A 21,822-nucleotide genomic window follows, 5' to 3' on the forward strand; every position below is an offset into this window, starting at 1 on the left:
CGGGCGCACGGAGGCGCGGGGTCACGCAGGTACGCGCGGACACAGAGGGGCGGACGGGGGCGCGCACCCCCTCACGTTCACCCCCGAAACCGCTGGGACACGGCGTAAGGACACAGTTTGTCGAGGAACAGGAGGGCGTACGGTCTTGTCCTTGTCCCACCTTTACAACACTGCTGTGTAACGGAGTGGCACCTTCAAACGTCTGAAATTTCGCTGCTCTGAAAGAGGAAGCCCCAAAATGCAGTTTGTAGGCTGTAACTATTGTATCAGTATGCACTATGATAGGTCTCACTTTTAGGCAGAAATCTCCCATCATATAAAGCTGTACGGTTGATTTTAGGGTGCAAAACGTGCTTAGATTTCCTTTGGCCTTTGCGATATATATATATAAAAAGCAGGAAAAGAATGCCATGCCAGCATGGCTTTACATGGATATTTTAATATCACAGCATAATAATGTGCCACATTCTTATTTCTCTGAGCTGAATTCCTAGTGAATGTAGACTTTTTAAGCTGATGGAATATTGAAAAACAATAGCAGTGTCCTGTTAGCTTGGTGTTATGCTTTTTTTAAATAGTAAATGCAGAAATACTGAGCTCCTAACACAATATATAAGTATGAGTGTGTGTGTGTGTGTGTGTGTGTGTACATGCATGTGTATAAACTATGGAATTGGAGATGGCTGCGATGGGAGAGTTACCAAGACCGACCGGAAGGAGCAGCTTGTGGTGGTGGTGTTTGTTTTTACCACTGCTTTGTTTATGATGGGCTAAGCTGAATAATTCTGACTCATAGAAATTGCCTGTGTTCTCAGCTCAACATCCACATTTTTCAGGAGTGGAGTTCTAATTCAATCCATGTATTTCCTTCCCAGTCTGAGCTACTGACATCAAGCGCTGCTGACATTCCTTTACGAGTAATTGTGTGTGCATGCAGCAGTTCCTTGTGGTACACGCTGTCCAGCAGCTTATAAGACATCACTACTTTGTGATATAATGACCCACAAAATTCTCTTCTCCAACGAATGAGACCCCACTGTTACCCGTTCATCCCATTCCTATCCCATTTTACCTGGCATTCAGTTCCTTAAGGACACTGGAACAGAGAAGGCTTACATTTTTCTAACACTGTACTGGTAACAAAGCAACATTATACATCTGCAAAAGGCCAGTTCAGTCTTCCAGCACTCCTAGGCAAAATCACCTTCATTCATGCTGCTGCCCACTTTCTCCACTAATGAGCTGCACACACAGTTAGTATGTATACATCACTTAACCTTGGGTTTTTTTGTGTTTTAAACTATAGCACACCTGCAATGGACAGCCACTTTGTTACCAGTAATCATTCCCCAATCTTCTTTCAAAGGTTTTGGTATTTTTTTAAAGATTTTTTCTTTCTGTGGTACAGGATTGCTTGTATTTCAACTTACTCTACTCTAGATCACTCCTCATTTTGTAGTTTTTTTTGCTTGGGGTTTGTGGTTTCTGTTTGCAAACAGCAACGGCAGCTAATAAGTAATGAATAATTTTATACTTCATACGTGGTCTGAGGCCTTTCTTTCAATTTGTCATGTCCCCATTAAAATGTAAATTCTGTACTGTTGTACTCATTTAGTTTTCCTGTACATTGGGTACATGGTTTGTCCTTGTTTTTTTGAAACCACCATGATTTTCCAGTAGTTTATGAATTAAAGACCTTGGAAAACCAGGCCAAATGACCTGCCAAAGTTGGTAATTCTTTCACTATGAAAAAGAGTTGCACAATACAGAACTGACTTCACAAACCCTTTGGTGTGTAGGCAAAAGGAAATGGTAATTTTTATTTTTCTGGTTTTTTTTGGTAAAAGGATTCTGTACAAGGTAATAATTCAGAAATCACTTTTTAATGAAGATAATGAAACACACCGTAACACAGCTAGACATTAAATAACAAACACTATGCATGTTGCAGTTATTCAAGGAAAACATTGCAAGTTTTGCAAAACAGTTCCAGTGCAGGTAACAGATTTTTTTGTTTTGAATATGGACTCTAATTGGACAACTGAATAAAGATGGATTTTTAAAAATTATATTATTATATATATTACATATTATTAACAAATTATTATAAGTTAACCTGAAAGAAAAGGTTTCATTTTCTGAGTACTTCCCCTCACTCTCCCCCAGTTGTATCCTTTTAAAATTAGGTCAGAACTGAAACAAAAATGCCACTTTGAGTCTGCATTCAGAGACTTGTCAAAATATAAGACTGCAGTGTTTAAATATCTGCAGTATCTCTCCCTCCTTACTAAAAAAACCTCCCAACAACCTGCAAATTCACCCTGACTTATCAGTAGCCCATCTGACTGTGCATCCACTTCCACATCCACCTAAATCCACCTTCTGTGGCTCCAGAGAAGGCCAATGTTTCTCTGATAAGGGCTAGCATAGGAGGCCAGGATTCATTTCATTTTACCAGCTTTCAAGCAAAAGAATAAATGTGTGGAGAAATAATGAACTCTCTTGATTTTGTCAGGGCTCTGGTGACTGGTAGAAGAAACTAATGCCTGTAACTTGGAGGCTGATGCTTTCAGAAGCGTTATCCTGTGCTCGTGATGGACAGGGGGCTGAGCCTGCTCTTGTACAGCTCCAGGACGTTGGTAAGCGTTTCCCATACAATTCAACACTCATTATATTGAAAGCAGAAATCAAATTATATTATGCTGTACAAACCCATTGTCTGTGCTTGGAAGGTCGATCTGTTGCTGTGGATGAGTTAATCCTCTGCTAGGCTTTTTCTGTATTTCATTAAAAGCTCCTCTGGAATTTCATTGTTTCTTGTTCAGATATAACTGGAATCTCTGAAAGAAGTTTCTGGTTGTCTTTGTGTCTTTGGAAGAAAAGACAAAGAAAAAGGTGTTTTTTTATAAAAAAACCACCAGAGATGACTGTAAAAGTAGTTACCATAATGTCATTGATTAGATCAAGGTGAGAAGGACATTGGGTTAGGTGGAATAGTATCGTTGCACCAGTTTTGAAAGTACCATTTCTGTGTCATTCCAGTGCATACCTCCCCCAAGGAACAATATCCCTCCACTGTCACACACTACTGAAGGTTCAACATATTTAAATTATTAAAAGTAGTGACTGAAGGATATGTAGCACTCAGTCTGGACCTTACATTGCCTTTTTTTTTCCTTAAGAGAAACATATCACCAAAATAGAATAGATAGATCTGTGACTACCTAGCAACCCTCCCAACCCTTCCTCCCAAGGGAAAAGCACACCCACCTCCTACCGCCCCCCCATCCTCAGTCTCTGCCCATAGAATCATGTTACTGTCTGAGACACTTATCTTTCACTTTTAGGATAAAAAGGTGGCTGGGGAAAGCTTGAAAATACATGAAAATATAGCTCCTACTTAGTTTTTTTGTTTGTTAAAGGAGGAAGAAATCTCAAAGCACATAAAACACTTGCTATTTCTTTAGCAGGTTCATTTATGTTTTCAGTTCAATGGAGTCTTACCTCTCCTTTCTACATAAGAAAGTCAGACGTGCCAGGACTGCAAGACTGACTATTCCAAATACGCTGCCAAGAATAATGACTTGTTTGATATCTGAAAAACAAAGACCAATCACAACAACATAGGGAGACACCAATACATTTCCTCAGGTATGTTTGAATGTAGCCACATGTGACAATTTAAAGAATTTTATATATAGTGTTAATTTTGCCGTTCTTTGTATTTGTGGAACACACTGGTAGAGCAGGACCTCACATGGTTTCTACATTTGACAGTTAGGACAGGTGGCTGCAAATGCTGTTGTAACTCAAAGAAAGGATGGCTGGTGGTTAATGTGAGTGTACAATATGTATGTAGAACTGTCAACCGCAACAACTGACTACTTTTGAATCCTTTTCCCAGGGAAATTGGCCCTATCTTGGCATTAAAATTTTGAAACTGCCTCTGCTGTTTAATGCTCTATGTACAAGAGAGCAAAAGTAACTGTTCTGATGTGGGTACGGTGAACTTCATCAGACAGCATGAACACGCTAAAGGCATCAATTTAATTCTGCAACTGCGGAATAAGGACACATCAAAGATAGAAAGAAACCAGGTAGGAAACAAATTTTGAATAACAAATCTCTTGTTTTCTTATTCTACTAAAGAGTTGCATGTTACTGGTTGTAGGGCAGTGCTAGCTGGATGCTGTATGGCTGTGGTGAGCAACAGAAGATATCACATAGATAAATTTTTCATGACACATAAGAGGATTGGTAAAAGTTTAGGAGATGCAGCATCTGGAGTGAACTGTCTGGGAGAAATAATGCTTCCAGAATTCTGTATCCTCTAAGGAAAACACCACTGAAAAACTGCGGGTTCCAGTGTGAGCAGTCTTTGTCAAACAGAGTCAAACAGAAGTGTCGCTCCTTGGCTCTGAGGCAAAGGACATTCAATGTTCTGCCCTTTTTTCTGCTTCTAGTGATAGCACTGTGTGCGTATATTGGGGAGCACACAGCCTGTTTGGAAGTAGGTGTGCAGTGGTGCAGCTGAGCTTTAATGCACCTGGGCTGTGTTTTTGCCAGCCCTTCCCTCCATCGCCTTGTTGTGCCTGCAGGAAGAACTGCACACAGTGATGGCAGTGATGCCACGGCCCTAGAACAGACAATTTGGTTTCTAATTTGGTTTACACTGAAGTTCAAGGAAAGAAGTGGGATACATAAACTTTCACAGGCATTGGTCCTTCATCCAGGAACTTCTGTGCAAGGCTCATAAACTCCTGCTTGGTTGACCCCTTACAGGCAGGTACGCTGTCTCTGTCAAGTGGTGAGAACCCACCATTGGCCTTTGCAGTTTGGTCCTGTGGTGATTTGCCTCTATTGTGAAATCTTTGTATTTAATTTATAGTCTTGGGTTATATTTCTTTATATTAACATGTTTTGCAGCCAGTCTCCTGGAAATGATAGACAGACAACAGTTCCATAATAAAGACACCTAATGTTTTTTTGGCATTCTCATAAAAAAAAAGCACAGAAAACTGCACTAATGAGATTTCTGACAGCTTTCCAAAAAGAGCTGTATTTACACAGAGCCTGAGCCTGCAAATGAAACCTAAAAGCGAGGAGGGAAAAGAACAAGACAGACAAAACCAGATTGCACTTAGCAACACCAAATTATTGCCTATCACAAACAGACTGTGTATACATATATATATATATTGCTAAGATTTTGTAAGTTTTAGCTGCATTTTACTTCTGATTTTACTAGATTCTCCTTTTTGCTTTCGCTGCATGGCTTCTTTTTCTTCCTCTACATGATACTCTGTGAAGAGAGGTTGCTGTGGTACTGGCAAGACTTGCAGTGGGATTGTAATTAGAAGCATAGCAAAATAATTATTAGCAGAGGATTTCCATGGAAACTTTAATTCAAGGAGGCAAAACTCAAAAGCAACACAATATGCAGGCCCAACAGCATCATTTGTATCTGAAATTTCAAATACAGAAATGGATTTTGCAAAATAACTGGCATTCATTTTTCTTTCATAATCCTCATGCCTTTAACTGTCCTAGCTTTTGAAAAACAGGAGCTTATAGCAACTAAAAAAACCTTGGTGATTTGCAGTACAGAGCTTGAATGTGATGTGCCACAAAACTGTAGCAAGTGTAATGGGCACAACTCTGGAAAGAAGTACCCCTGCAATCTGAGAATAAATGAGGCCTGGGCCCTGTGTTCTTTAGTAGCATGAAAGAAATAATTTGAAAAAGTGTGTTTTAGTACTTCGTGCTGGAAGTAAAAATGTGACCACTAATCACAGTGGCTAGGTCAGTGGTCACCCATTCAGGCGCCCAGAAATTTGGAATTGCTCTCCATTAATTTTGCAGCATTTTCCTGGCATCAAGGAGGCCGCCTGTCACAGGGCTTGATAAAGTGGATGTCGGTGAAACAGCAGCATGCTGCTGCGTAAAGAGGAAAACAGTGAAGAAAACTGATCTCAGTAACAGCACATTTTGACAGTGCGAAGACCTTTTCTGTACTTACATTGAATTTACACTCAATGCAAGGAAAACTGGCACTGGCACCGTGTCTTAGACTGGAGGTGGAAATGTATTTAATGGAAAGCAGGTACTAGCTGTACTATGTAAAAATACTAGAGGTTTAGGCATAAGTGAGGAGAACTTCGGACTGTTTTGCCTGTCTTCTCTGGAGAGACTTGGACCTGTCAGTAAAATAACCTTATCAGACAGAGACTGATGTCCAGCAGCAAATCTTATTATGCAAAAGAAAGGCTGGATAGGAATGCCATTATTAGGGCATAGAAAAAGAAAAAAAGGAAGAACTGTATGCAATTTGTATTTGGTGTTATCTCAGTCAGTTGTCAGTATTGTCAGTATCCTGCTGCTATGGGCAGCATTGCCATACTCCAACTTCCTGGGGCTGATAAAAACCATCATGTTTGGCTCACATTACGAATGAACTACAACCCCAAATGTTGAATAGCAAGGAAGGTCTTTGTTATGATCAGCTCAAGGAAACTCTTCAACACCTTGCTTTTTGTTGTGTTTCAGGAAACAACGTGCTGGAAAACACTGTGGTTTTTGTTTGCTTATGTGTACAGCTGCAGCAATCTCCATCATCCTGAATGCAGTTAATCTCTGCGTATCTTCCAACTCCTTCCCTCCGATCTCTCAGGGCTGGCTTTTTGCCCCTCCTTTCTCTGGTGTAAATGTCAGCATCCAGTTTGCTTATTGAGACTGACTGGCTCCTATCCAGTATGTATGTGGTTAATGGCAGCAATGGAAAAATGTTCTTAGCTTTCAGCTTGGCAAAATGTTTTGCCATTGACTTTTTAAGATCTGGCCACGCTTTGTAAAGATTTCATTCTTCTCAGACTTTTGACAGACAATCTATTATTACAGAATCATAGAATCACACAGAATCACAGAATGTGAGGAGTTGGAAGGGACCTGGAAAGCTCCCTCAGTGCAACCCCTGCCAGAGCAGGATCACCAGAGCAGTCACACAGGAACACGGCCAGGGCTTTGGGTGTCTCCACACAAGGAGACTCCACAACCTCTCTGGGCAGCCTGGGCCATGCTCCATAACCCTCACATCCACAAACTTTGTCCTCATCTTCAGCTTGAACCTCCTGTGCTCCAGCTTGGGACCATTGCCCCTTGTCCTGGCATTGGCCATCCCAGAGCAGAGCCTGGCTCCTTCCTCCTGACACTGCCCTTTCCCAATGGATCCCCAGGAATGAGGGCACCCCTCAGTCTCCTCTGCTCCAAGCTCCAGAGCCCCAGCTCCCTCAGCCGCTCCTCAGCAGGAGATGCTCCACTCCCTCCAGCATCTTTGTGGCCCTGCTGGACTCTTTCAAGCAGTTCCTGTCCTTGTTGACCTGAGGGCCCAGCACTGGACACAAGATTGCAGCTGTGGTGTGAGCAGGGCAGAGCAGAGGGGAAGGGGAACCTGTCTGCCCTACAACCACCCCTTCTCATCCAGCCCAGGATGGCGTTGGCCTTCTTGGCTCAAGGGCACATTGCTGTGCCCTATGAAACACTCTAAATTATCTGCTAAATGTCTGAATCTCTCATATTTTCAACAGTTAACTAAAGTACTCCGTATGCTCTGGGCTATCATATTTAACAGAAATTATGTGAAATACCTCTAGTTTCACTCACCCTGTGAACATATCCAGTTGCATATTGATTACAAACAATGGCTGGTCCAAGAAAACATGCCATAAATGTTCACTCATCTATTTTAAATTAAGCAACATTCCCCGTTCTGTGTGTGCAAATGTTCAATAATTAGGTTTCATTCTCAAGTCCGCAGTCTGCTGCCCAAACTCACTGTGGTTCATCTCACAAATATCACTAAACATGCAGAACTGTGTTGGAAATGAAGATGAAATGTGTCAACTGGCCAAGAATTCATCGCCCATGTGCTGTGCACTTTCCACATTTCTTTGGAAGGCGCTCAGAATGGAGAATCTGTTGATATGAATCATTTGATGAGTAGTTTCAGGAACAATTAGCATTAAAAGTGCTTCGACATGCCATGTGGCCTTGCCATCACCCTGGTGCTTTGAAACATTGCCATCTTGAGGACATTTGGAGTGTAAGCGGCGTATGAACGAAGCAGTTGAAACTGTTAGAAAGTATTAGGCAGTTTCCTGTAAATCGTAGAGGCAGCCTAACCGCTACTAAATCCAACAGTCCCAGGCTAATTGGTAATCTAATAGCAGTGACACAGGAGGGGTTACCAATTTATGTTGTTTATACTAAATACTATTACATCATTCACTTTTGAGGTCCCTTCCAACTCCTAATATTCTGTGATTCTCTGATGATTTTACTGCTATAGAATAATACATTATGTTTTGAAATAACATCCTTTAGAACAGGAGAGTGGCAGCCTTCAGCAGGCGTGGGCTGTGTCTGCTCTCAGAGCGCAGAACCGCAGAAGGGTTGAGGTGGGAATTGACCTCTGGAGGTCACCGTGTCCAACTGCCCTGTTCAAGCAGGGTCAGTTCAAGGGTCAGTTGCCCAGGACCATGTCCTGACGGCTCTGGAATATCTCCAGGGAGGGAGACCTTACAACTGCTCTGGGCAATCTGTGCCAGTGCTTGATCACCCTCACAGTAAAAAAGTGTTTTCTGATGTCTGGACAGAACCTCCTATGTTTCAGTTTGTGAAAAGAGCCTGGCTCAGTCCTTTGTGCACCCTCCTTTCAGGTATTTGTACCCATTGATAAGATCCAACCCTTTAAGCCTTCTTTTCTCCAGGCTGAACAGTCCCAGCTTCCTCAGCCTTTCCTAATCATCTTCATGGCCCCTCGCTGGACTCTCCAGTGTGTCCATGTCTTGTGCTGAGGAACACAGCCCTGCAACTGTGGTCTCCCCAGTGCTAAGCAGAGGAGAAGGGACACCTCCTTGACCTGCTGGCAATGCTTTGCCTTATGCAGCCCAGGACACCATGAACTTCCTTTTCCTCAAGGGCATACTGCTGGCTCAACTATGTGTCCACAGGGCCTTTTCTGCAAAGTTTCTCTAAGGCACTCAGTGCATCACTTCATAACCCACCCCTCAAGTGGCTCAGAGTGGAGATACGTTTGCCCCAGTTAGTTGCAAAAAGGTTAAAATTGTATTAGTGATGACAGGATGAAGGATGACAATAAATGGATGGGGATTGTGCCATCGTTTATATTTGAAAAAACAGCTTAAATTATGTGGGTGCTAAAGGGATTTCAGTAGTATTTAGTTCTCTATATGCATGCATAGATTATACCTTTATAAAGCTGCTAAAAGTTTACAGGAGAAAAATACATTAAAATAATGTTGTAAATAATAGTGTAGATACAAATAGCCTTTGCGTTTTTGTGTTGCAGAATAATTGGTAGCTAAGTACTATGCTTTCCTGGTTTTCTAAGACTGAGTTTGAAATTTTAGGTCGTCCACTCAAGAAGCGTGCCCACTAGCTTCTTTCAGCCAGATCTACAGAAAGAGAAGCCCTAAACCTTTAGAAAGAGTAGATACATTAAAAAACCCCAACAAAACACAGCACCAAAACCCCACACTGCCCTAAACCACCTGTTAGTTAGATTTGAATATCAGTCTTTCTAGAAACCCAGGAATCTCATGTCCAATGCCTTCCTAAGCAAGTCAAGGACCGTCATCGTATACTGAGATTGCCTTGTTGGTGATAATGATTTTTTAATGTCAATTTTTAACATTGAAGAGGAAACAGACCTGTTCTCGGGATGCAGCTGGGTGTGTCTCCAGACCAGGCCCCCGTCACTTGGCAAATTCTTTCCTTCGACCCGGTGAGTTCATAGCCCTGGTTGCAGGTGAAACTGATGTTTGAGCCCAGCAGGTAGTTCGTGCCATTCTTTCTCCCATTGGTTGGGTGATCCAGCCAGCCACAAGAGACCACTAGCAAAGAGATCTGGTTAAAGTATTTTGGGTTTGGACTAGCAAATCTCCATCACTATGATTCAAATGGCATTTTAGTGGCAACTCATGGAAAGAGAAAGATTTTTAGGCTAACTGAAAGACAATACTTTCTGATTTGTAGTTTTTACTTTTTGGGGTAAAGGCATAAAAAATTAAGATAAGGGTTCTACACAGGGGTGTAGTAGTGGAAGAAATGGAAATAAATTGATTTTGTGTTTGTCTAAGTATCCTACCAGTGCAGTTTTCCTGGCACAAGGACAATTCCTTCCATTAAGAGAGTTTACAGATGCATGAGCCTACAGTTGAGCAAAGCTTCCTTGAACAGTGATAACTATTTAGACGCCCTGCAGAAAGCATGGAAAGATGGATGCTTTGTGAATGTTGTATCACCTGGCTCTAGATCTTCTACCAGCAGCTTGTGCTTCTGATGAAATAGTCTTGTGGAAGCTCCCACTTGAAGGCTTCTTGTTGTCAGGAAATCAAATCTGCAGAACGGGTCAGAGTCACAGAGCAAGGCCATCACTTTCACCAGGGGATCGGCAGGGTCTTCGTAAGGAACGAACACGGGCAGAAAGGAAGCATTGTGCTTTTCCCCATAAAAGAAGTTGTTCAGTAAGGACTCTGTGTCGTAAGTAAAGAGGGAACTTCCATTTTCAACGGCCCCTTGGGAGATGGAGAAAGAGAGAGATTCATGTGTAACGTTGCCTACAGACCGATACCACCTTCTGCTACTAATCCAGGTGCTTATTTACGTAAACGTAGCTAGAGCTGGAAGAGCTCTGTGAAGCCCTACAGCTTCAAGATTATTTTCCTTTTCATATGGAGAATCTTAGCACTAAAGTCAGTGTTTTGTTAACCTGGTGTTTGATCAGTTACTTCAAATTAGATCCAAGTAATGGTGTAGCTATGATTTTACATAGTGATGGTTTTAGATGCCTGCTAGCAAAATGGTGATAAAGAAGTACCTCAGAGAGAGCTGGCCAAACCAAACATTACAAGGAACACAAATCCTGATCCTGCGTGTCCCTAAATTCGTCATGTCTGCCATGGTCCTGCTTTTTGCTTTCACTATGTTAAATCAGAAACTTCCTGAAGTAGGAGCAGGGAGACTTTTCAGTATGGTCTGAACCCTGGAGTAGGCTACACTGCTTGATGCAGAGATCAGCTGGTAGCCAGAGGGTATTTCGTCATGTTTCTGGCCCGTCTCCTAACCTGATCTCACGAAGAATGCTGACCAGTCTGATGCTGCGGGCTAGATACAGCAGCCTACTCGCTTTCATTAAATGAAAACAGCCATTCTTTCACACACACGCACACCCCCATCTTCCTTTTTAAAGGGACAATTATTAAATTGTGAGTTAATAAATTATTTTTGAAATTGTCAGCATGATACTTAATGGAAATGTTGCTAATGTTCTGGAAAAAGATAGCTGACCCTGTGTAAGGATCTGGACTGTATGTTAACATCTCAAACATTCGCCTAAGGTGCTAATGTGAAGGGCAAGGCTTGTGGGTGTTGGATACAGAATAATGAAAGCAGGGGCTGAGCATCTCGGCACCTGGTGGTTTATCAATCACTGAGTAACACCTGGGGTGAGGGGGAATCCTTACAGCCCGATGCTATTCTGGTAGATAAGATAAAACCACCACTTTTAATTGCCTCTGTACCAAGCTCCCTTTTTCATGTAACAAGCCAAGAGTCCTGCACACAGAAGAGGTCAATCAAGACCAAAAAGACTTGCCCCCTCACACCTGTAAGGAGCATGGGTGCTAATTTACATGGAAAGCAAGGACTAATTAGAATCAGAAGTGAGGAAATTTAACTAAGGGGAGGAGGACCCCCTTAGTCCTATAAAAACGGCAAAGGTCACAGTGCATCTAGGGATTGGATATCCCTGTTAGCAGGATTGATGCTAGAACCAGGACTGGTGAGCTTTCCACCTTTCTTGCTTTCCCTTTAAGTAATGCAAGGCCCATATTGTTGGTGGTTGTCAGCTACTGAGAAAAACTGCTGGGTTTGTGCTATTATTGCCTACCACTAATTGTTCACAGCTATTAAGCTGATTATTGTGGAAAAAGCTACAGTCCTTTGATCTGCTGCTAATTTGTTGCTGGTTGTTGAGCTGATTGTAGTGAGCAAAACTGGTAAGCATAGTATTGGTGATTGGAACTGAAAGTGTAAACTGTGAATTATGACTCTGGATGGAGCACAGTTCAGGATGCTCAATTGCTCTGCTTGGTACCTTACCTACTTGGGGCTTGCTACCTTACCCACTTGGGTAGAGGAGGGCACACTTCACTTACTCCCTTCTCTTCCTTCAGGATAGGTTGCTTAGCACAGACTTCATTTGCTAGTACTATGACTTCTGACTCTGGATGGAGCACAGTTCAGGATGCCTAATTGCTCTGCTTGGTACCTTACCCACTTGGGTAGAGGAGGGCATACTTCACTTACTCCCTTCTCTTCCTTCAGTATAGGTTGCTTAGCACAGACTTCATTTGCTAGTCTGTAAATCACAAGCTGTTTTGAATTTGTGAAGAAAATATAATAATAGACCAGATAAATGACTTACAGCTAGCTCCAAACTCAAACAACTGCTGGGGACTTGCATGAACTGATATGGTGGTTTTGTTCTTGAAGGTAAACTCATCCTCTGTATTGCCATTCATTACCCCAAAGAGGCCTTGCGTGTGATTCATAAACTTCTCTGGGAGCAGAACTGTCAGGGTCAGAAATCCTTCACTCCCCCTTATTTCCACTCCAGACCCAGAAAAGAACATCACTGTGATGTTCTGATCAGCTGTAGAATGGAGGAAGAGACCTGTAACAATTAGAGGAAGAGGACAAGGACAAAATCATCCACAGCGAAGAGATTGTTGTGTCATCAGTTTTAACCATTTCTCATAAAACTCTTCCTCCCTTTCACTCTGGACTACATTATAAGAAGCATTTAAAGGGAGGCCACACCTTCATACCTACAACTGCAGTAAGATGGCTATTACAGAGTAGTAGCAAAAAAGAAAAAAGGCCCACAGTTGATGCAAGCTACACTGCCTTCTGTGGGTGTCCCAGAGCAGAAGCTTTAAAATAGGAGCTGATTACACTGGGGAATGGCTGTGAGCTGGAAGCACTGCTCTCAGTGGTCATAGGTTTCCTGTGCTTCTTGATTGTCTTGTCAAGACCTCCTTATCATGGCTTCTCCAAGCCCTGTCACTGTCCCTTCCATTTTTTTCCTTCCAGCGTCTCTCTCTGCTTCTTCAGCTTCTTGTCAATGTGGCCTTCCCTCTGTTTTTCATTATATTTTCTAGCCATTTGAGAAATACTAATTGCTAGACACAGAAAACATCCTCTGCTGAATAGGAGGCTTACTGTTAAAAGTAGAATATTTGTCAAATTGTTATAAAGACAAAGTCAACTTTTCACAGTCATTTTGGGAGCAGAAAAGAGGATTAATATCTGACTGATCAAGAGACTTCCTCATAGGTGGATGTGAACTTGAGTTATATTTTAGTACATACTTTGGTTATATTTTAACTATACATGGGCTCCATCAGAATACAATAGCTTACAAGGCTGGTATTTGTCACTGACCTTTCAGGTCCATCCAACTTTGCTCAGAGAAGCTGATGACCTTGTGGTTCAACAGGACCTCCAGATTCAAATCCTCCGAGTAGCGAACTTCGATCACATCAGAGTTGTTCTCCTGCATGGCCACTGCAGACAAGCCTGTCACCTGAGCCCCGGTTCCTTCAAATAAAAAAACACCCCCCCAGAATACATGATGTAAAGTAAATATGGAAGGTTATAATGATACAGGCAAAAAAAACCCCAGCTATTTCCTAAAAATAAGTAAATATGGTTATTTATATTTGAGGGAATTGCTAAGCATGTAAGTCACATAAACCCCACAGAATAAGTCTCCTACCACTATAGTATATTGCAAGCAGAATGTTTAATGCTAAAAAAGTCTGAGAATTGTAAATTCTTCATCTCAATGACAGTGGCTGAGCTATGTAAGGAGACTGGTTGATCTCCTTCTTGCACATTTAGTCCTGTGACTAAGGCCTGGGAAAATTGGTACATCAGATAGCACCAGATACAGGAAAAGCATGAACAAAAGTATCTGACATAGGACTTTTCAGGTTGTCATGAGAAGCATGATCCCATTCTTTTTTTTTCCTTCCTCCTCTCATTTTAAAATGCAGCTATACAACAATCTCCTTCTTACAGGCTGGTTTGCAATCTGCCTATTGATACGATGAAAGCTACAGGTTCTTCTGCCCCAGAAGAACTGTAAAGTGCAAATCAAGCAACCTCATAAGCTATTATTTCTCGTCACTGCTTCCTTTCTTGCCAACTTACCATTGGGAAACAGTACCTGCTGGGTCCTCCCTTGCACTCTCAGGGATGTGAGATCAGACTCTACCAATGTGTATTCTCCTTGGCCTTTGAAGGTGAAGTTCAGACCATCAAATGTGAGGAAGTGAGGATCCCCAAAAGCAGATGCTGATTTTTAAAAGCAAAAAGAAAAATAAGAACAAGTAAAACCCACAACCCAATACTCCTCTTCTTAGGTTCATAAGAAAAAAAAATTTCCACAGGACATTGTACCCTCATCATTGTCAACTGTATACGTACATATGCAAATATTCTAAAAGCCAACACTATTTTAAAAAGCTCCATCATGCAATTCTGCAGCTCTTACCAGCTCGAGGCGGCCGATACGTCCTGCAGACGCTGGAGGGCCGCCTCTTCATATACAAGTGGCAATTATCAGACCACAGGCAGCAGTAATAGAAGCTGATGACATCGTAAAGCCAATGGGAAAAGCCAGGTATCCGGGGAGGCTTCAAGAAAGGCGGTGAACCCCAGTCGTGGCCTCGGTCGGGTGTGCTGCCTCCCGTGGAGTCATGCGTGAGGATTTGGGTCCCTGTGGAGTCGTAGCAGCACTGCTGTCCTGCTGCGTACTGGGGACTGGTGGAGGAAAGCAGCGAGAAGGAAGTCGTCGTTCAGCTCTGCAAAGCCTGTTCGTATTCAGATGTTACCTATTGCTTTTTAATGGCTATAGCTAAAGGTTTTGGTTGCCAAGCTTTATATGGTGTCCAGAGATGATACCTTCCAGGTAGACTCACCCCTGTCCTACGCCCTCCTGCTCTGTTCTTATAATTTAGACCAGGTTAGGGATAGGGAGGAAGTGGTTTTCAACCAAGGCAGTAAGGGAGTTCTGTAGGCTTTACAGCTACACAAACATAGCACCCCTTAAAATTGTTCTGAGTGCTGAGAATAACTTGTTGAACCGAAGTAGACTGATACAGGAAAAGCTTCATTAGGCCTAATCAAGTCTCTTTTAGACATTAGTGGTGGTTTAGGTATCCTAAGATGTAGCACAGTGCAATGAATTGTTTATTACATCTAAGGTCTTAACTTCAACTCGGCAATGAGGGGCAATATGTGAATAAGAGGGAAACAGTGGTTGCTACGCACCTAAGAGTTGAGAGTCCAGAGACCTTTGTGACTACTGTGATGTTGCTATCTCTGAGGTGGAGCAAGTCATTGAAAAAATGCAGGTTTAGAAAATTTTCTTTACCTGGCTTGAATGGCTCTTACACAATGTACAGCACCAGGGTGATAAGTACACACACTCCCTTTTTCAATGTCACAGCCATAATCTGTCTGAAAAAGATCAATGCTCACACTTAGTGCAGTTCCTTCCCCGTTGCCCTCTCTATTTTTATGTCCTCTCCCCACCCTTTGTCTCTGAACCATGTGTAAAAATCAGAATGAACTGATTGGTCTGTGTGTTGAGTAGCATGAAATGGTAAGAAAAGCAGTGAATTTAATGCTGAAGTGATTGGAGCAACACGTTCGTCTGACCTGAGCATTGTACAGTCTGTTACAACAGACCTTGAAGAACAGACACAGCTAGATGGGGAATTCAACTGTAAGTGCATAGCAAACACAGATCACGCCAGACCAAACTTAACTTTTGTCCTATGCTCTTAGACAGAGGCAGTGCAGTAGATCTAATTTTTTTTCTTCATGTGCTTTTAACTGTATCATCTAAAATGCACATCATGTTTGGAGCTTCGTAAGCAGGAAAGGATAGTAACAAAATTAGCTTTATTTTTCTTTTTTTTTAATATGCATAAACACACTGCCACCATTTGGTATCATAAAAAGGAGAGGAAGTGGTCCTTGGATCAGCACTGTAAGTGGAAACACAGACTAAATAGTTACTGATTTCTTAGCTTTTGTCAGTTCCTTGCTAGAGGTGAAGCTGAGGAGGAGGAAGGAAGCAGGAGATGGGAAATAATGGATCATGGCTGTGGACTTGAGCTCTGGAGTACAGTGGAAGAGCTTGCAGCAAATTATGATATACCAGGCAGAAATGTGGCCTGCTTCTTCCAACATGCCCTCAAACGCTGCCTGTCATCTTGTACAATCTCAAATAAATCATCCCTGCTCCCAGCTCCACAGTGCTCACTGCCCTCCCTGAATGATTTCTGTCTACCACTGCAACTACTGTCCTAATTCCCTGTTTAAAGGTGACTTCCATCTGCTCTATAGGCACTTCTACAATTTGTACTACCTGCATAAGCTGCATCTGCCTCTGCCATTTGGTGTGCTACTTGTGCAAATTTAAATGTAACTTAATTTCCTTGTAATGATTTTTAGAGACGGAGCAGGGTTTGTGGGGAATATGCCATTCCCTAAGCTTCTGCTATGAACTGTAATAAGCCAGAAGGATCAATAAAAAACTTACGTGGAACCTGCTGGTGTCAGCTCTTGCCTGTGCCAAGGTGCAAGGGCAATCTGTAATTTCTTCTATGAAGTTTGGAAGCTGCTCCTCCTTTCTGTCCCATTCTAAGCATTTTGCAGTTGCCCATGCGCTTGGGTCATTTCTGAAGTCTTTCCCAAGGTGCCAAGCCAATGCGTGCTCTGAGCTCCAGACTGAAGGAACATTGCTGAGTAAAAAAGGAAGAGCCAAAAAATGGATCTGGCAGCTGAACAAGCACTACTTGGAGAGTAACATCAAATCTCTAACTCATAGTCGGTGATCCCCAACTATAATTACGAAGAATCTTTCAACTTGTGAGTTGTTATTGTGTTACGAAGGCTTTCTTTTTCCTGCAAAAAGTTACAGCAAAACTGCAAACTGATTTTCCTAATTTGGGTGACATGACAGCATGCAAAGTATGGAATAATCAAATACATTTTAGCATTTGTGATTCTGGCTTATGTGGATCCTTTCAGAGACAGGTTTTCTGCTCATCTCTTTTCACACCAGAGTTCCATTTAGGCCAGAATGAAGAACAACTGGATTCTCTACCAAAACCCAGTCCTGGGTCCCAGTAGTGTTGCCCTCAGGCCCAATGGCAATAGCAATGGGAAGAAACCACTTGAAATCCTTGAAGCATCCCAAGGCTACTCTTCTCTCCACCCATGACAAAAATACTATACACAAAGTGTAATGAAAAAACCTCTAGAAAGAGGAAAGGTTACCCTGCTGTGGGCAGTGGCTCCTAAATGCTAAAAAAGTTTCTGAGGTAGTAGTAATGTGCTCTAACTCTGAATTGGTGGCGTTTATATGTTCACAGGGGCTACACCATCTACATCAAAGGCTGCAGATGTGTGGAAGGATTATGCAGGAATATCTATTCAAGCTCAGAATATGTATGGAGCACTTACAGAGGTAAACACCAAAAATCATGGTGAAATACACAATGAAATAAAAGGAAGCAGGCATAACATTTATAGGAATGCAGAGGCCTGCATACACCTGCACAGTGCCATGGTTTAGATCTGTGACCAAAACAGTGCTGATAACACATCAAGGTTTTAGCTGTTGCCGAACGGTGCTTGCACAGTGTCAAGGCCTGCTCTGTTTCTCATGCTGGCCCCCAGGGAGCAGGATAGGGCTTGTCAAGAGTTTAGGAGGGACACAGCCATAACAGCTGACCCAAATTGACCAGAGGTGTCTTCTTTCTGTGCCATAAACCATCACGCTCAGCAATAAAAATGCACGGGCATTTTTCCAAAGCAGACCTCACCGGGTGACTGGGGCCTGGTGGGAGATGGTGGTCTTTGTGTTACTTTCTCTGTGCTCACACGTCTCTTTACTTAATAAACTGTCTTTAGCTTACCCGTGAGTTTTTCTCATTTTTGCCTTTCCAATTCTCTCTGTATTTTTTCACGTGAAATGGAGCCCAAGTCCCAGTTTTAAACACCAAAGGAGGACACCAGCTTTAATACTGGAAGCAACAATAAAGTACCTATCATAAACAAATGTGTTGTGTACTTGCCTCTGCCCGTCAGAATAGTGGCTGGGTATAATTCTCAACATTCCGAAGTCCCACATACTGTAACTTCCTTCAGCAGGTACAGGAAGGAAAGAAAATGTCCCAGTATTGGGGATATTTCTTGCCAAAGTATAAAGATATTTCCATTCAGCCAACCAGTTCTCAGAGTAACTGTCACCTGTCACACAGAGGAAGAAAAACATTTCAGATGCTGGAAAAGACCAGTTACCACAAAGTTGAAATTCGATGTCTCTATCCATATGTAAATTAAGAGGACAAGCTTGCATTGCTGCTATGAGGTATTTATGAGGTATTTATACTTGCAGATCTCTTATTGAGGCCTCAGTGAAAGTCACTGTGTGCTGTTCTGCACCTAATTCACGCGTGGTGAGTGCTTGTGCACAGGTAGAGGAGTCCCTAAGTCACTTCACCTGTTTCCTGGTACCCCCAGACTTCTATGTTGACGTGGATTGCTGCAAGCGTCTGGTGCGTCCAGGTAAGAGTTAAGTTTCCACCAGTGTTGGGGGTGCCATAGTATTGCCATTTGGTCTGATTTACCAATGTGCATTTTTCTCCATCCGAAACTTTGCTGTGATGTACTGCGTGACGGAACACAAAAAAAGGATTAATGACTTTTCTGCTTTGCACAGCTCTGGAAAGGCATCACTATATTATTTAAGACTTATTTAAGATTAGTGTGTTTTCTAACAGGATGCATGATATAAAAAGTGAAAACTGAAGCTGAGAGAATGCAACCCTTAATGATCTCTATAAATCCTTAGGTTACACCACCACAATGCAGTTATTTTCTGATAGAAGTAGCTACAAAAAAGAGAACTGAACTGTTTTGGTCAACCTCATGTTTAAGGAGGACTTTTAATGCTGCTGTATAGCAGCAGAACTCAATTGCTGTTAAAGGTCATCTCTCAAGATACGAATTAACATGAGGGCAGCAAGAATTGCTTTTCTGATGTCAAACAGCCTGGTAAGGAAAAGGAAAAATGATCAAAAGAGGGAGGCTTATACAACCTTTCATCCATGGAGCAAGAATATAGAGAGAAGTCTATACTGTAGATTTAAGTAACCTGATAACCAAGTTCCAGAGTAAGGAAACGTCAGCCCATCATCTGTAGACACTTCAAAAGGGATGAAACCAGTCTCATACAGCAGTGGTGAGATGCAGTGGGCTTTGCCATCCTGAGAAACATAGCCACTGGTTTTGATATTCTGCTTGAACCTGTTGGTGTTGAAAACATGTTGTTGTGTCACCACTGAGAAGGAAAATTCTGAATGTCTCAGTTGTGTTTCATTAAGCAACCCTGTGTCATGTGTAGATCGCTCCAGGTCCCGTGGCTGGTTTAGCAGTGAATATAACTGGGAAAATTCCTGTGTACTTTGTGCTCATTACAGCGCTGTGGATTCTGCTGTGAGCTGCACAAATACACAGCAATCTGCAAGCCTTAGATTTACTATTTAATCACTGAGAGAGGGGGACGTGATAAATTAGCAACAAATAACAAAGGGACAGCAGGAAGACAAAGCTGATTACATAGGATTAGTAGGATTAAAGGGAGGCTGACACTGACCATGATATGCAGGCATTGCTAATTTCTGGGTTTGTGGGGGTTTTTTTGCTGGTAAGTCTTGTGAATACAACAGAAGTAGTTCCATGCTGTTCTAGAATTTCTGTTGCAAAGATTAACTCAGAAGTCATTGCTTATTATTTAACCATCTGCTTCCAGTCAGGGCCCAGTGTGCTAAAGTATAATCCCACCCGAGGCTCTTCAGGGTTGCTGTACGGTGACTGCATCGCTTCTCCAAGTGCCGCAGGGAGCTGGGGCCTGCCAGGAAGCAGTACCTTTGTGTGTCTGCACTGACGTTTGGACTGGCTACGATAATGCAACTGTGCAGGTAATTCAAAGTGCACAGTTGTGTTCTACAGAATGAATGCCTGGGTCAAAGGTTTTTGCTGATGAACTAAAAACCTTTCCGGGCGCTGCTTTCCAGATGGGAAGGACTCCAAAATCTCAGAACCTTTTGGGGAAAGAATTCAGTACACTGGGGTCAGTAAAATATAGTGTACTGGATGTATTGCACACATGACACATGGACCCAAGTGAGATAGAGGCTGACACGCTTAGGATCCATAGCTTTGTCTTACAGGAAAAAGATGTCCTACCCACATTTCTTTCTTGTTGCTTCCTCATTCAGATTTAGTGGTGAATACTTCTTTTTCATAAAATGGAAATGCTAACAAAATATTGACAACAAGGTGCCCTGAAAAGCTCTTTTAGAAGAGTCACTGTTTTGCTATGTTAAGGGAAGAACAGGCAGAGTAATGATTGCATGGCACAAGAGCTTGGCCTAACTGAAATGATCCTGTGGAGAAATACAAACAACAGGTATCCTTGACAGTGAGCATTAGACAAACTTCTTTATGTTTCAGGGTTCTGACAACTTTACAAAGTAAGTTTTGACTCCTGTATAGAAAGGTCTTGTTATGTGGTCATTACCTATTGTTGGAAAGCGAGATTCGAAAGGTTCAACTCCCTTTGGCAGAGGAAAATAAAATCATGGCCCACCTGCACGTTACCACAGAAGCGGTATTAAAAGATGTATTTTCAATCGAAAAGTCTTTGCCTCCCATCAGAGATCCTGAGTATGGAGAGATTTGAAGGCAAAATTCTTTGTAATCGGGACAGCAAATCCCCAAGGACTGGCACGTCACCTGGCAAGAGCAGGTACCAAGCAGTTCCCCACATCGGTGTGCGCAAGAGTCTTGAGCTCCTTGTTAAAGGAAGAAAAAACATAGGAATGTTATCGAATTCTTCTGTATGTTCTTTGAAACAGAAGTACATCATCTAAAGGACTACTGTAAATAAATGAAGTAGGCTGGTTATGTTAGTGTAGGGGTGTATTTAGGAGAAGGCAGTAATCACCTGCATATTAAGGCTGCTCCATCTTGAATAGAAAAATACACTTATTTACCCCCCAACCAGTACATAATTTCACCAACTCCATGAGTATTTTTACATCTAACAGAAAGATCAATCTCCAGAGCAGCCTCTCAGAGAGTGTCACTAATTATGTGTATTGCTGAGAGTTGGCCTTAAGCAAACCAGAATGGGGTCCCATCACTGTCAACCATGGGAATGGAAAGCTGGTGCTCTTGGATGAATGGAGAGTTATTAATGACAAAGTGTGCTCCAACGTGAGATTATTAAAAGCTACAGAAATGTCTTTCTTTGGTGCATTTTGAGTCTCACGTTAATCAAGGTGGCTGTTAAGACACAGACAGATGACCAGGCCCTTGGCTTAGGTCTGACTGAGGCCTAGCTGAACAGACCATGAGTAATTACCAGACATGACACAAAAAACTGCTCAGCACAAATAAAACAGCCAGAAGTTGACAGATGTTACAGTGACACTGAGGAACAGCTGGATTTCACAGACAGGTCAGGGGGATGGACAAGCTGCACACACAACTGGGAGCACTGAGGACCTGTTGGGGAGTGTGGAGTCTTGCAAGGGCAACACTGCTCAAGTAACTCTATCAGTAATACCATGAAGTGCTGAGATGGCCTAGGTA

General features: G+C 42.3%; 1 protein-coding gene across 1 annotated transcript; it reads right to left on the reverse strand.

The window, feature by feature from the left end:
* Positions 1 to 3,504: 3,504 nt before the first annotated feature.
* Positions 3,505 to 21,020, reverse strand: SUSD2 (sushi domain containing 2; the record flags this gene model as incomplete). Its single annotated transcript, XM_010186754.1, has 13 exons — positions 3,505 to 3,595; positions 9,729 to 9,911; positions 10,323 to 10,595; positions 12,506 to 12,754; positions 13,525 to 13,680; positions 14,296 to 14,439; positions 14,639 to 14,907; positions 15,521 to 15,606; positions 16,697 to 16,898; positions 18,237 to 18,411; positions 18,665 to 18,832; positions 19,319 to 19,470; positions 20,816 to 21,020. Coding segments are annotated over 13 exons (2,353 nt in total), but the record flags the coding sequence as incomplete, so codon positions are not given.
* Positions 21,021 to 21,822: the final 802 nt, after the last annotated feature.

This window comes from Mesitornis unicolor, unplaced genomic scaffold, assembly GCF_000695765.1.
Source record: "Mesitornis unicolor isolate BGI_N332 unplaced genomic scaffold, ASM69576v1 scaffold876, whole genome shotgun sequence".
NCBI classification, from domain to species: Eukaryota; Metazoa; Chordata; class Aves; order Mesitornithiformes; family Mesitornithidae; genus Mesitornis; species Mesitornis unicolor.